Source organism: Poecilia mexicana, unplaced genomic scaffold (genome assembly GCF_051168715.1).
Source record: "Poecilia mexicana isolate PSO_F unplaced genomic scaffold, ASM5116871v1 scaffold_8, whole genome shotgun sequence".
NCBI classification, from domain to species: domain Eukaryota; kingdom Metazoa; phylum Chordata; class Actinopteri; order Cyprinodontiformes; family Poeciliidae; genus Poecilia; species Poecilia mexicana.
In genome coordinates, this window is record NW_028263377.1 from 17017320 (window position 1) to 17031985 (window position 14666).

Sequence of the window (14666 nt, forward strand, 5' to 3'; positions counted from 1 at the left end):
CTTGCCATCTACCAGTCTCTGACACAGTTCTAAGGAAAGTTTGCTTCATGCCTCACTTTCAACTGTGAGACGTTTGAGGGGTTTCTTGTGCGTGCAGCCTGTTTCAAGTCCCCCCACAGCATCTCAGCGAGATTAAAATCTGAGGTTTTACTCCGCCCAGGACTTTCCTGATCTTGTGTTGCTCACCAGATTGATGTGGCCATGTTTTATTTTAGCCATTTTAAAAGGAAATTGGTTTGTGGGTATCCTAATTACACCCTCACCTAAAGCTGGATATTATTGTTATTATTGCATCTACAGATCATTTGTATGCATTGTTGATTATTAAGTATGATCTTTATGTGTGGTTTATAAAAATGATGCTGATATTTGCCATTTTCAGTGTGGTTTTTATGCAAGTTTTTGATCTGAGTCGATGTTAAGAAATTGTTTCTGCTCTTTACAAGCTTCATCCCTGCCAGTTGTTTGTTAGTCGACTGCATGAAGAATGGCAATAACCGTTCTAAAGTGATATCACCTGCTTTTGTTAAATTTACATTTTAGGAGCTTTAGAGGAGCTTTAGACTATCCAGGTACACAGACCTCCTGGTTTTTCATAAAACCGCCTGGCTGAACTTTGCTCTCATTTCCCCAACGATCTCTTATGATATAACTCTTTGAAAAGTTTTTGCGTCATCCAGTTCATCTCTGTAAGTCTGCAGATGTGGCTATAATCCAGTAGCTTGCCACCATCGGCGTGTGAGTGTGTGTATGAACGCACATTCACACACTGAATGTTTGAATGACTGAATGCTTTGTGAGGCACTTTGGAGTCCTTTGGATTAGACAGATCCCTAAACTAGTACAGGCCATTTATCTTTTTTTTTTTTTTTTTTCTTTTTTGGCTTTTTTCCTTTTAAATCTGCTTCAGAGCAGAATGAACAGGTCTATGAATGACAGCTAGTTGCTCATGTCCTGAGGAGGCAACATTGTCTCTCAGTGTTACTGATAGAGCATTTTCTCCATCTGTACAGTGTTAAACTGTTTGTATATTGTTTATTCTATTTGTTTCGAAAATGCTGTGATAGTTAAGCAAAATTCAATAGGACACATGATATAGTCGTGAATATTTGTCTCAAAGCTTTCAGGGATGAATACGATGGTATTTGCTCACTCAGGTTTTTGGTACATGCCCCCAGACAAATAAACAAATAAAAAACAAACATGTGTTTAATCACGGCTTATTCTTGGTTTATCAAGGAAGGAATCACAGTTTCACTACAGGTTTGGTTACTTGGGTTTTTAATCCCCTAAAGCAAATTAAATTACAATTTCAAATTAATAGTTTTCTCTTTCTTGTGTCTTTGTCTGATGTTACTGTTTTCCCGTGATCTAAAAGTGGCAGTCAAGAGAAGAAATATGGACGAGTCTGAAGGAAAATAAACAACTAAGCTCAAGAAAAGAGCAGCAAAGAGAAATTCATTGTCTTATAAGCTGAGTTACTGATCACGAAATATTACGTTTTTAAATATGAATCTTTAGTGCACAAATGGTCAGTCAGTACATAGTTTAATATTATAATCTTCAGAAAGTTGAAAAAATAAAACAAGGCATTTTTGTTTAATGACGTCAAAAGTAAAAGAAAAATATTTAGATTTTCGTTTGAGGTTTAAAATGATGAAAAACAAAATCATTAGTAAACGTAAAAAAAACCAAATCCTATACTCTTAGACAGACATTAAATAGTGCATCAGTAAGAGGCGCTGTTTCTTTTTTTCAATTCAGAAGTGTTGCGTGTATTTTTCACCACAAAAAATAAAATAAAATAAAATACAGGAAACAAGAATATGTCATAAACATAAAGTTTAGATGAGAATACTGATGTAGTAATTTTATTTTATTACTTCCAGAGTATTTGAGCAAGCACTCAAAAACGCTCAACCGTACCATATATGGGCAGTGACGTCACGACGGATGGCGCATTAGTGCCGGTTGAGGTTTGGATGATGACAGAATAAAAGAAAATTCTGGTTAGTTTTTACTTTTAGTTGCTGGATCCTTTTTAAATTTTAATTATGAAAGGAGTCTTAATCTACGTTTATTCTCATCCAGCTTCGACCAAAAACAGAAAGAAAACTGTAGTTAAATGTAATTTAATGTTTTGTACTTTGGAGTAGAATCAGTTTCTGATAAAAAAAAAAAAAAAAATCCAACAACCAAATTCAAATGACGCAAGAACATTTAAGATAAACACAAAATTCAATGAGACTTATCAATGGCACTGATGATGTCGAAAGCACCTTATCAAAAATATTGGCAGTAATATCACATTATGAAAGAACAAACTTTACTGGAACAGGTTGAGGGTGTCAGACTGTTAGAAATCATGTTTACTTTTATTGTGCTGATCAGTTTGTTTCAGCTGCTCTTAACATGACAGAAACCTTCCTTGCTGGTTGCTGACTACTAAAACGTGAGATGTATTTCTTTAAAAAAAAAAAAAAAGATTTTCACGAGTATGGATGGACAAGGAAATATTTCTAAAAACCATGTCCTCGTCATTTTAATGGACAATGACGTCATCAAAACTTTACTTCGCTAGTTCAAGTTCAGGTGTGAAGGAACCTAGAATTTCCCAAAAGGCATCAATGTTTTGGTTCTGTTTCCTGGTGATATCATGCGAAAACATGGGGAAAATAAATTCAAAGCAATTTAAAATGTCTAATCAACTGTTATAACCCTAAACATAATAGCTTGTCTTTACATCAGTGTTTCAAAAAGAAGGACAACTTTTGTTTTCCACCTCAGGTTTATGAGCAAAAATCTATGCACAAAGCGTGCACACTCCAGAAAGATTTATTTATTTATTTATTTATTTATTTATTTATTTATTTATTTATTTATTTGTGACATTAGCAGGGAGACTAGACCACGCAGTCATCTACGGGACACAGGTTAAGTTTAGTTCAAGAAATTATAGATTTAAGAAATACAGATTTTTTTTTTCTGTATGTAAAAAAAAAAAGGAGAAGGTCAGACGTTGGAGTGTGACTTAATTATCCGGCCTCTTCATGCAACTGACGTACGTCAGATCGGAGCTGACGGAGTTCGCCCTCACATGTGAAAAACTGGGAGGCCCTGACCCCTCAGCACGCCGCCCTGAAGAAGAGGCGGAGCCTGATGCCTGCAAATAAAACTCGCTTTTCCTCTTGTGGAAAACAGTCAGGGATCAAGTGTGATCGGCTTTGCAACGGGAAAGACCCTCTACTCGCCTCCACTGGCCGCCTCATACTTTTTGACAGTCAGTTTGCACCGTCTGTTCTACAGCAGGGGATCATTTCACTTCTTCTTTGTTAGGCTTTAGGGTACTCTCCACTGCGCAACCTCCTTCTTCTAAACCCCCACTTTGTAAGTTGAAAGTTTTTAAAGATGAGCTGCACAATGAACAGCTGTTTGGTCGCTCTGGCGATCCTGTTTCTGTGGCGCGTTGAAGAAATGGCAGAAGCCTGCAGCTGCTCCCCTGCGCATCCTCAACAGGCATTCTGCAACTCAGACGTCGGTGAGTTCACTTTACGGCTACTATTTAATACAACTATTAAGCAAAAGATGCATTTGTTTATGCTGCACATAAGTCGTTCACTGTCTCTCGAAAGAATCTTTACTTTCTATTTACGGTAAAAAAAAATAAAAAAAAATGTAGGAGGATTAAGTTTTCTTTCCATGTCCCTCCCCTTTTAACCAGCTAATCATCTGTTGATGTTCCTGAATCTTGCGCTTGCGGTTTCTGCACTCTCTCCTATATATATATATATATATATATATATATATATATATATATATATATATATATATATATATATATATATATATATATATATAAAACCATATGCTATAAAGTGAAGTTTAAAGAAATACTGCCAATCTCCTGGAAAGTTTTTTTTCTCTGTCTTAATTGTGTTTACATGGCACACTCATCATCTCTGAAATCTGAAAACGTTGACATATTGTTGTATTTCCCATTGATATTCTGTGCAAACATAGAAATTTGGCAACATATGAAAGATTCCTTATTGGCTGTTTATTTTTTTTCTTTCATTTTCCGAAGGTGAAGTAAACATTTTGCCTTTTACAAAACACTGCTCTTTTTTTTTTCCTTTTAAGAAATACATGGAGCTAACAGGGACCAGTTTGTGCTGTTATTTGAATTAGGGTTTCTGAGCCCACCCCCTTTCCCCCCACTCTCCCCTTATTCCATAGCAGCCTGAGTGTGTGGCTCTTACACAGAAGAGAACTCATTTAGTGATTTTTCCTTAGCCATGAGATTCCTCAGCTATGGAGATTAAAGAAACCCTTTTTTGTCCTGAAGAATTTACTGCCAACAAAAGGCTGGTTTTGCTTCTTTCTTTTTGTCTTTTATTTGGAGCAGTTTGATAGCTGGGGAACAGGCCATGAATGTTTCAGACTGTTGCATGAAGACGATTTTCCTTCCTTGCATAGTTGCATCATTCCGTGAATGTTCCAGTGTGTGAAATGGTTGTTTTGCCATTGCTGGAGAAGGTTTACAGTGGGAAAAACCCAACACCTCTAATTACAGGTATCAACCTAGCTACCTGTTGACTTTAAGTGAGTCCTCGCCCCCTCTCTCTTCCTGAAATTAGTTAGTCATGTTTAATCATTGTGAGTAGGTAAAAGAAACTCATTTTAACTCTTATGTCGTTGGCTTTTACTTGCAGTACGATCATTTTAAATCTGCTCTGAATGCTGTTTTTACAGTTTCCTGCATTCGTACCCCTGAATGTTTTCCTCATTTTGTCACTTTGCAGCCACACAGTCTAATATCTTTTAATAGGCTTTTATGTGGCAGAGCTACACAAAGTAGCACATCATGGTGAAACGCAATGTAAATGATTCCATGTTTGCAAAAAAGTAATTGCCAATAAAAATCTTGCACTTATACCCCTAAATGAAGCCAGTGATGTGGCCGGGAAGCTGATGGAAACTCATGTGTAAGTGCCTGTGAACCGGTCAACTCTAACCCTTGCACTCCACAGAACCGACCTTTGGAAAAGCCGTGAGAAGAGAGACATTGTTGAAAGAAAGTTCCCCGTCTGCAGTTTCTTTAGGCCATGTAGGAATCTGGTGTGTTGGAACAGAGAAACCTCAAAAATACAGGACAGCAGATGCTGAGGACCAGATTAAAAACCACGGCATCAAAAGTATAAACTGTTTGTTCTGTGGTAAGACTTACAAAGGCTACTGTCGGAACATGCTGGCCTTTGAATGACGAAGGTTACTTTCGTCGGATGAGACCAAAATTGAACATTTAGAGCAATGTACAAAAAGGCTGTGTAGTGAAACACTAACACTGGAACATCATGTTGAAGACGCTACTGTCACACAAGGTGATGGCGGCATTATTTTGTTTGCATGTTTTTCTTTAGTAATTGGCTAAAAAGATGGGTGGAGCTAAATGTAGACGATTTATGAAAGAAAACATTTAAATTCAGAACAACAATCCTACTCATAAAGCCACCGCCACAGGAAATGATTTACGTAATAGCTTTTTCGTGTCTCCTATGATGCATCTGCCCAACTACGGATATAAATTCAGTTATTAATCTGTAGTAAAACCTGACAAATGATGTTTCCCAGTTTGTCCATATTCAATATGATTTAGTCTGAGCAGTTTTCCAAAGAGGAATTGTCAAAAACCTTGAAAACCATGTGTCATTTTCCCTTCATTTCACTGTTGTACCCTATTTTGTGTTGGTCTCATAAAATCAATTGACGCTTATGGCTGTAAACCAACAAAACTGTCTCTATAAGGCACTTTTTTTTTTTTTAACCCAGACAGCGTCTGGGTTTGACTAAGCCAAGATGCCGATACTCACCTGAACTTCCTGACTGATTCATTGAATGAGAGTCTCTGAGGTCAGGTTCTGACACGACACTAACGCCGACACCTCGGCTGCAGCTTCAGCACCATGGATAGACTCTAAAAAAGAAAAAAAAAATTCTAAGAGGTCGAACTCTCTAAACAGAAGGGTTATGAATTTTCTTAGTGCTTTAATTTAACTCATGGTCCGCTTTGTGAGCTGTAGAACTTTTATGTGAAGATGAAATGTTGAGAGTAATGTATCTGTATAGAACCAGCTTCGCATGCAGATTTGCTAAACCTCAAATTTCTTAATTCGCCAAGATGTAGGGAAGGTCAGACTGTCAGCAGTGCAGAACATTCTACATCGCCAGTTGCTCAACCTCATGCGTAAAGGATCCTAAAAAATGGAGAAATGGAAGCATTTCATCACAATTTCACTGTAAGACGAACTACTGCAGTGAAGTGACAGTAATGAGAGGCACAATCCACTGACAGTCTTTTTGGCCATTTTCTTATTGGAGTGTGTCATTCTTACTCAATTACAGCAAACTAAATGCTTAGCTAGAACCCCGTCATGTCTGCTTATCCTATCATATCAGAGGATGTCTCAAAAACATTACCGATAAATGAAAATCCATGTCCTGGCTTTTCGCCTGAGGCAGAAGAATGTTCAGAAGCCAGATGGTGTCCTCATTATGCACTTCTGCACTTCTTTATTTCATTAAACAACAACAAAAAAAAAGATCATCATCTCCCTTTTGTACAAGGAGGATGAATCATTTGAGACCATGAAAGCAGAACTGAGCCTAAACTTTGCTTCCCAGATAAACACACAGCTCTTCAAGCTGTGCAAACAGTGCTGACACTGAAACCAGGAATCTTTACTTCCTTTCTTTCTTTCTTCCCCTCTCCAGCGCACCCTGCAAGCAATAAGGCGCTGGATTTATTCAGGAAACTTGTTGAGAGACTTGCCTTCAAGAACAACATATGCAACCATTTTGTAACATTTGCAAAGGGCAATTGAGAGTTAGTTTATTATCATGCTTTATTCCTGTTACTTTCATGGTAATTGTAAATTACCAGAACAGTTCCCCAACTTGACTCATGCAGTCAAGTTGGGCAATGCTGCATTTCCTACAAAAAAGCAAGTCTTGAAAAGGCTTTTCAGTTTTCACTCTTCCAGCTCTAAACGACTTTACTGTGATGTGTGGAAAATGTTTCCTTGCTGGACCCATGACACGGCACGATTTATTTATTTATTTTTACTCGATTTTTAACAAGTTATAAACTTGCATCAGTCTGCAGAGGAGGGTCAGTTGTCGCTGTGAGTCAGCATGGAAAACTGTTTATTTTATGAAGAGCAGAAGAGAAACAGTCTGTCCAAATTCTGAGAACATTTTCTGTTACCGTCACTTACTGTTGTGTTTGTTTATCTCTCTTGGACATTTGATGCATTTGATGAGCTTTTGTTCGCTTGATAAAATTAAGTTTTAGCCTGATGTTGATCAGGAGGGTTGATTTAAAAAAAAAAAAAGACTCAATAGCTTAATTTGCAGAGGGATGTTTGTGTCATAAAAACAAAAAAAAAAGTTGTATTTTTTTATGCACACACAGAACTGAAAGAGTTGTTTGTGTTTCTTTTGTTCAGCCTTTGTGGCTTTTTAGAGGAAAACAGGTGCAATTACATGACATGCATGTTCCTTTTTTCGCCTCTTTGTTTTTTGTTGTTTTTTTTTTAAACCCACTCCCATAACCGCAATACCATTTTGCAAAAACTTATGTTTATTGTTTGAGTCACTGGGAAAATTCAATGCTTCCTTCAGTTCCCAGTTTTGTAAACCTCCACAGCCTTTTAAGGGGCTTTGTCAGCCTCTTTCAGTAATTATCATATCCAAGGAGAGATGTATATAAATTGTGTACCAGAAAAAGGATATAAAATCAACTGCAGCAAAAGGAGAGGGGAGGGCGAAGAAAAACAATGTGGTATGGGAGTGATGAAATAAACATTTTTATAGTTTTTGGTGATTATTGTGGGCAACATGGTGGTGTGATGGTTTGCACTGTCACTCCAGAACAAAAGCGGACATTGTATGCTTGCAGGTTCTTCCCGTTTCCGTGTGGGTTTCCTCCCACATTCTCCCTACCCAACCTTTGGGTACGAAAAACAAACCGGGATAGGAAAATGAATGAATGATGATATTGGCTAAATTCATGTTATTTTTAATTGGTTGATGGGAAAGTATGCATTTGAAGTTGTTTTTTTCTTCAGTATATTTCTGTTTCTAGTGGCTACAAACCCACTGATCTGACTTTCTACACATTTGATTATTTCCCTCAAGGCTTTCAAAACGCTTTTGCCAAGACGTTAACGCATGTCAATTGAAACTCTTATTCCTCAAAAAAATCCCCAAATCTAAAAGATGTAGGTATTTTAAGAACTTGCAATGCTGATATAATCAAAAGCTTTGTGTTTGGATGTTTGTCCATAAATTTGAAATGCACCTATCCATCAATTTTCCAAAACTCCTGAGTCTGAATGATCTTTTTCAAATGGTATTAAGGCTGAAAAACATTGTGACAATCCATAATTAATTCATAATTAGTCTCAATTTTAAAAGAAAAACACAAAAAAGCCTGATCATCTAGTTGGATTTTGGTTACATTTTTGGTTTATTTTTTTTCTTTACGCATCAATGTTCAGCTTGAGTAAAACAAGTAAACCACTAGTTCCCTGTAACAGGACAACTTCTTTGTTGGAAAACAGCTACGTGCTGGAAGTCTAAGAGCATCTGATGGAATCGAGTCAACACAATCTTCTTTAGCTAAGAGGTTGACCTGCCCAGGTGTTTGGAAACTTGGAGTTGTTTTTGTTTTTTACCTCTTCTACCCCAATTTTTAACCTCAGAATACTACAAAGGCATTGAAAACCCTTCTTTTCACTACAGAAAGGAGTCAAATTTCTGATTAAATCCTAAGTGTTAAATTATCTCTAATATTTTTGAAAAAATATTGTTAGCCATGGATATTTTGCTTCTGTCAGTGTCTTTGATTAAATCCTAAGGAAACAAGATGCAGTGTGAGTAAGGAAAAACAATGTTTTTTTACCACTTGTTATCTATTTTATGGTAAACTAATTAGTTTGTTCTGATTTATGTGTAAAATCTCTAAGTATGATAAATCCTTCATCCTCAAAAAAATACTTCAGATTACTTTAAAGTAGATATGAGGTATGAGGACGGGATTAATGGAATAATATAGCTCAGCCTAATTTTCAATCCACTACAACAGAATTAAATAAAAAGTAGCAGCCCACACATATTTACAACTTCATGTTTTTATTCCCCATATTCTCCTGCTCCCGTTTCCTTTTCTGTTATGGTTTTCCGATGCGTTTTGCATCCGTCCTACTTTACTCTACCAGCAGTGATCTGAATAATTCTGCACATTTGAGCAAAAGAGGATTATCAATAATCCGCTGCTGGGGCAGAAAACTTCCAAGAGTTTCTCAGCACCTCAGCATGGGCTCCGGAGCGAACAGCTGGTGAGGAAAACTTCAAACAATAGTTTTTCTCCTCATAAACATGGCGTATTTTAATATACCCTGGGTGACGTGAGCAATGCTTCTGGTTAATGTGTCTGCTAAAAACAACTGCTTTGTGCGGATGATTTAAAATCTGAACATTCTTGTCAACTCGAATCTTACAGAGTAATAAATTCTGTTCTGTACTTACAAGGACGTTATTGCTGTAAGGATTGCAAGGCTGAGTGATCTACTCCCATTTGTTTTATAGTTGTTCAGCAGCAGCAAAGTTTTCTCCAATCTTCAGTAGTTAAGTGATCTAAGCTCTGGTTAGAGTCTAAAAGCACCAAGACAGCTGGCATCTCAGAGCAAACATAAAATAAGGTCATTAAACATTCTTAAGAGCTGTTTTGGAACAATGAAAAGTTTAATGATTGCTGTTTGGCTCGAGTCTGCAACAGACTTAAAAAAGAAAAAGTTTCCAACAAACTTAGAATAAAAAAAAAAGTTGGCTCAGTTATGAGAGGCGGCGTAATTTAAATAGTTGATCTTATTTGGTAAAGCAGTAGGTAAGTATTGATCCACGGAAATCTGCAGCTGCCACCTTGAGAAAGCAAAGACCAAACTGGAATTTGAGAAAGAACATCTGGTTAGCATTAACTCTGTCGCTGGTTTCCCCCTCTTAAAAATGTAAACTGTAAGCCTTTTCCTTTTGCGGTGGTGTTAGGAATTTACAGTAATACTTTATGCATTATGCAGGTAATCCAGAGGTATTTGGTTCCAGTTGGTGCCATATTTTGCACTGAGGATATGAGCTGCTTTTTTTTTTTCTGAGCTCACGAGGGAGGAGCTGAGGCAACATGCATAAAAAAAAAATAAAAGAAGTGCTTGATTTGCACGTCAGCACCTCTATCCAGATGGCAAAGCCGGCCGATAGAAAGAGGCCTGCAGGCAGGCAAAAGGGAAGATATTTTGTTCAGCTTTTCAAAGACTGCTGACTGGCTTCCTCCTAACTAGGCCTGAGAACCTACAAGCAGGCAGCACACATTCCTCTCTTTGACTGCAGCTGATGAAACACTCATGTGCTTCTGTCTTCTCAGCAGTTGGCACATGTGAGCCCTCAGATATACAGTGCCTTGCAAACGTGTTTATGCCCCTTGAATGTTTATGCTACTCAAAACTCTACAAACAAACTTTGATGCTTTTAATATTTTTATAAGTATCCAGAACTTTTCTTTTTTTTTTTGTGAATTGAGCTCATCCTATGTTCATTAGTTATAAAATTGGCTTTCAAGTCCAATTATTTGTACAACTTTTTGGGGCTATGTCTCTACCATATTTGCACATATAGACTCTGAATATATATTTTTTTGGTCTATTCTTCTTTGCAACTCCACCTCAGTCAGATTAGATGAGTAGCATCTGTGGAGATCAGATTTCAAGTCACAATAATGCATCTTTGATCTGAACCGACTTCTTTGTCTTTGCTTGCCAAGCCAAATGGTGGCGATGATGTCTTCAGATATGTTGTTGAAATAAAAAAAAAATACTGTTCACATTTAGCCAAGCATTGTCATTTTATGTCCTTATTGAAATAAAATTTGCTCATCTGGGTTGCTGTGTGTGTGTGTCTGTCTTTAGTTATTAGGGCAAAGGTTGTTGGAATGCAGGAAGTTGAGAGCGGCAACGATGTCTACGGGAATCCCATCAAACGTATCCGGTTTGATGTCAAACAGATCAAGGTATGAGGACAAACTGTTTTGATTCTCTTTATGACTACAAATAATCAGTATAGTAAATCTGCTTTTCGCTGTTTGAATCACCAGATGTTCAAAGGTCCCACTCAGGATATCGATGCCATCTACACTGCACCAACTTCAGCAGTGTGTGGAGTGACTCTGGACACTGTCGGAAAGAAGGAGTACCTCATCACCGGTATTATGTTTGCCTCATCTCCAACTATGTGTTTTGACATTTGAAACGTTGTTCAAAATGGATCTGTACGTCCCTTTTTGACATTTAGAATTTCTTCTTTTACATTATTTTCCTAAATGTAGGTAAACTGGAGACCGATGGGACGATGCACATCACCTTGTGTGACTTCATTGAGCAGTGGGAGACCCTGAGCGCCATGCAGAAGAAGAGCCTGACTCAACGCTATGAGACCGGCTGCGACTGCAGGGTACAAAAGTTTTCTCTTGTTCTGATAAATTTAAACTATATCTAAAAGCAGCTTTTCCTCACAGTTTTCTTTTAAAACCCTCAGATCATCCGCTGCACCTCCATCCCCTGCATGATCAACAGCCCGACGGAGTGCCTTTGGACAGACTGGGTGATTGAGAAGACGGTGAACGGGGAGCAAGCCAAGCACTTTGCTTGCATCAAAAGGAACGATGATTCGTGCGCCTGGTACAGAGGCAGCGTGCCACCCAGAAAGGATTTCCTGGACATTGAAGATCCATAACTCCTCTTTTGTGGAACAGTCTGAAGATTGTTGCAGTTTAAATGTTCCAACACACATTTACATACACACACGCGCACACACACACATACAAAGAAATTAAAAAGAAAAAAATCCTTGTAGACTTTTTTTATTATTAATTGTTGTGTGAGAGCTCTGGAAAGAGGAAAGCTATTACTTACTTCAGGTTGCATGTTATGAAAAACTCTGCACCTTTCCCCACTTCAACCTTTTTTGAAGCACTTCCTCATCAACCACTTATTCTCCAGCTGAAATAATCTGTTTAGGTTACCATTTTATAGTATTTATCCTCATGTGCTTCACATCTGTAATGAATTAAATTTTCTTTATTTAAAGTGGGATGGAAATGTTTAATGCAGCATTCAGAAACTTGAAATTTTCTCACGGCGTTCCAACTTTATAGCAACCCCTCAGCCCCCTACCCACCTATCAGAACAGAGAAAAATGCACTTTGAGAACCATTTTGTTTTTACAAACACTTTCAATGGGCAAGTGACACATTTATTCAAACTTTCTATATAAAGAAGCGCACAGACTGATCATTCTTTTGGCAAGTAATGTCACTGATAAAAATATGGAAAAACAAATTTTTTATTAGTTTAATATACAGATTTTGTATTAAAAAAGACAAACGAGATCAGTGTTAAATGTCTGACTCAACCTTTAGGGTTGTTACATATTGAGGTTTTGTAACCAATCATTTTTTTTTTGCATAAATGCTGAAAAGAATTTTAATAGTTGAGTTGTCACTTGAGTTTAATATAAAATTGTATAATTTTTTTTTTCTTCTGTGTTTTGCAATGTGATATCTTGTGCTGGTTTCACATGGGATTTTGGAGGCAAAAGATTTTTGCATGCATGTCCAGCTCAGACCGTTTTTGTACATTTGGCTATTAAAATGTAAATGCTGTGTTAATGTGCTGGATATTGATTATTTCAGTGTCGATGCATGAATTAAGCATTTGTGTGAAAGATTAAATTCTTTCATTTCAGGTAAAAGCAGAAATTAAGCGTGACCTTGTGATAACTAATTGCTCAGGAAAGCAGTTTGAATCAGAATGGAACAATGGACCTTGTGGTAGCAAAATGCTGCCCCCTAGTGACAAAAACACAGAAAATCAAGCCTCACGAGGCAAATCATGTGTCCAGAAGAGCAGTTTATTTGAGATTTTTTATTATTTTTTTTTTACTATTCATCATTTTTACTCATTTTAGTAGAGTAGTGCGTTAAAACTATTGGGTTTTCCCATCATGTTATAAATAAACATACAGTTAACTTACAATAAAACAATAATGAGCACTGAATATGTTTATAGCTATCCAACTAAAGAGTCTTCGAAGAACAGGGAATTGCACAGGGAATCGGAGATATTAAAGTGGTAATGAACCAGTTATGGTTGCTACTTTTCTCAGTTCAATGATGCAGAGTTTATGGCAGGCCAGTGTAGAATATAATCACACCAGATATCTGTCAGAACTTTTCCGAATGACATTTGTATGTCAGAATTAAATTAGATGTATATGTAAATCAAGACTCCCAGTTGTACAAAACTGAGATGGTTAGGCAAAAATCATTTGTAGGATATCTGAAAAAAATCCTCAAGTTTTATGCCTGTTTTCACAATATTTAATGACATATATGGCAAATATATATGTATATTACACATAAATATTGAGTTATTAATATTCATAGTCAACATTTCAGGTCACACTTCACATCATTCTTCCATGATATATTATATTAATGGCTTTTCATTCATCTAGCCTTCCAGACACCAAGTATAATTTGCAGCCAGGTTACGGGTAGGTGAAGTTTGCACTCTATTTCAAGCATCAGGTGCCACCTACACTTCTCACACTCAGCAAAACCTTTGATATCTGCCTTTTTTTACTTCAACACATGGTTGAAGTAAACATAGCAGGATCTTTAGTTTTCTGATTTGAAAACATAAGTTTAAGTCAGTAACCTTTACTCTCCAAAGAACCATGTTTGCTTTTATTGCTATCCAATAAAATGTGTCAAGAGCCGAAGGAGCAGGTGGGGTCCACATCATTGTTCTGTTGGATAACTAACGATGTTACAGCTTTAGCTCAGAGACAGATGGCTGGATGTTCTCTTGATGGATGTTCTTCCAGAGAGTTTAATTTCTGGTTCTGCCATTTACACTATTATGTGGTTCATATACGTCAGAATTTTTTATTTTTTTTTTACATCGGTTTTCTAATTAGATTGTTCCAAATCATGATTACACAAAAAGTTGTAGAAATCGCATGTGTCATGTTAACTGAATGCTGCGTATTTTATATTTAAATCCATGAAATAAATATCTGTTAGGGGTCATGTCTGAGATGCAAATTTCTCTAGTAAAAGTGTATTTCACAAAACATGATCTCTGTGGGTAGAAGGAAAGTAGCTAGCTATATGAAGATATGTAAACATAAGTAGAAGTATATTTTATTCTTAAAATAATGACTTTCAATATTTCTTCAGTGTTTTTTTTTGTTGTACATGATGAGTTACATTTTTGAAGTCTTAAATCTTACTGTTAAATAGTAATAATTAGATTTTGGACATCTGCAGAGAACAGTTTCCTCCAGTTACTATATGATAATACCGCTTGCCATCAATTCCACACGTTTTTTGCTCTTTTGTCACAGTAAAACTTGTCAAGCATCCATCGCACCGATTGCGTCAATGGTAAACAGCGAGAACTGGAAGTCACGTGTGGCTCTCTGCCGAGCGCCCAACGTCATCTTAAGCGCTGATTGGACAAACATTTTATGTGACGGTACTGTCTGTGTCGTGA

The 14666-nt window shown here is 36.9% G+C and overlaps 1 protein-coding gene across 1 annotated transcript; it reads left to right on the forward strand.

Annotated features, from left to right (window-relative positions):
* The first annotated feature begins 3140 nt into the window (after positions 1-3140).
* Positions 3141-12775, forward strand: LOC106920080 (metalloproteinase inhibitor 2-like). Its single transcript, XM_014990888.2, has 5 exons — positions 3141-3538; positions 11019-11119; positions 11204-11312; positions 11435-11559; positions 11644-12775. The coding sequence occupies exons 1-5, from the start codon at positions 3409-3411 to the stop codon at positions 11839-11841; spliced, it is 663 nt and encodes a 220-aa protein (XP_014846374.1). The 5' UTR covers positions 3141-3408; the 3' UTR covers positions 11842-12775.
* The last annotated feature ends 1891 nt before the right edge of the window (positions 12776-14666 follow it).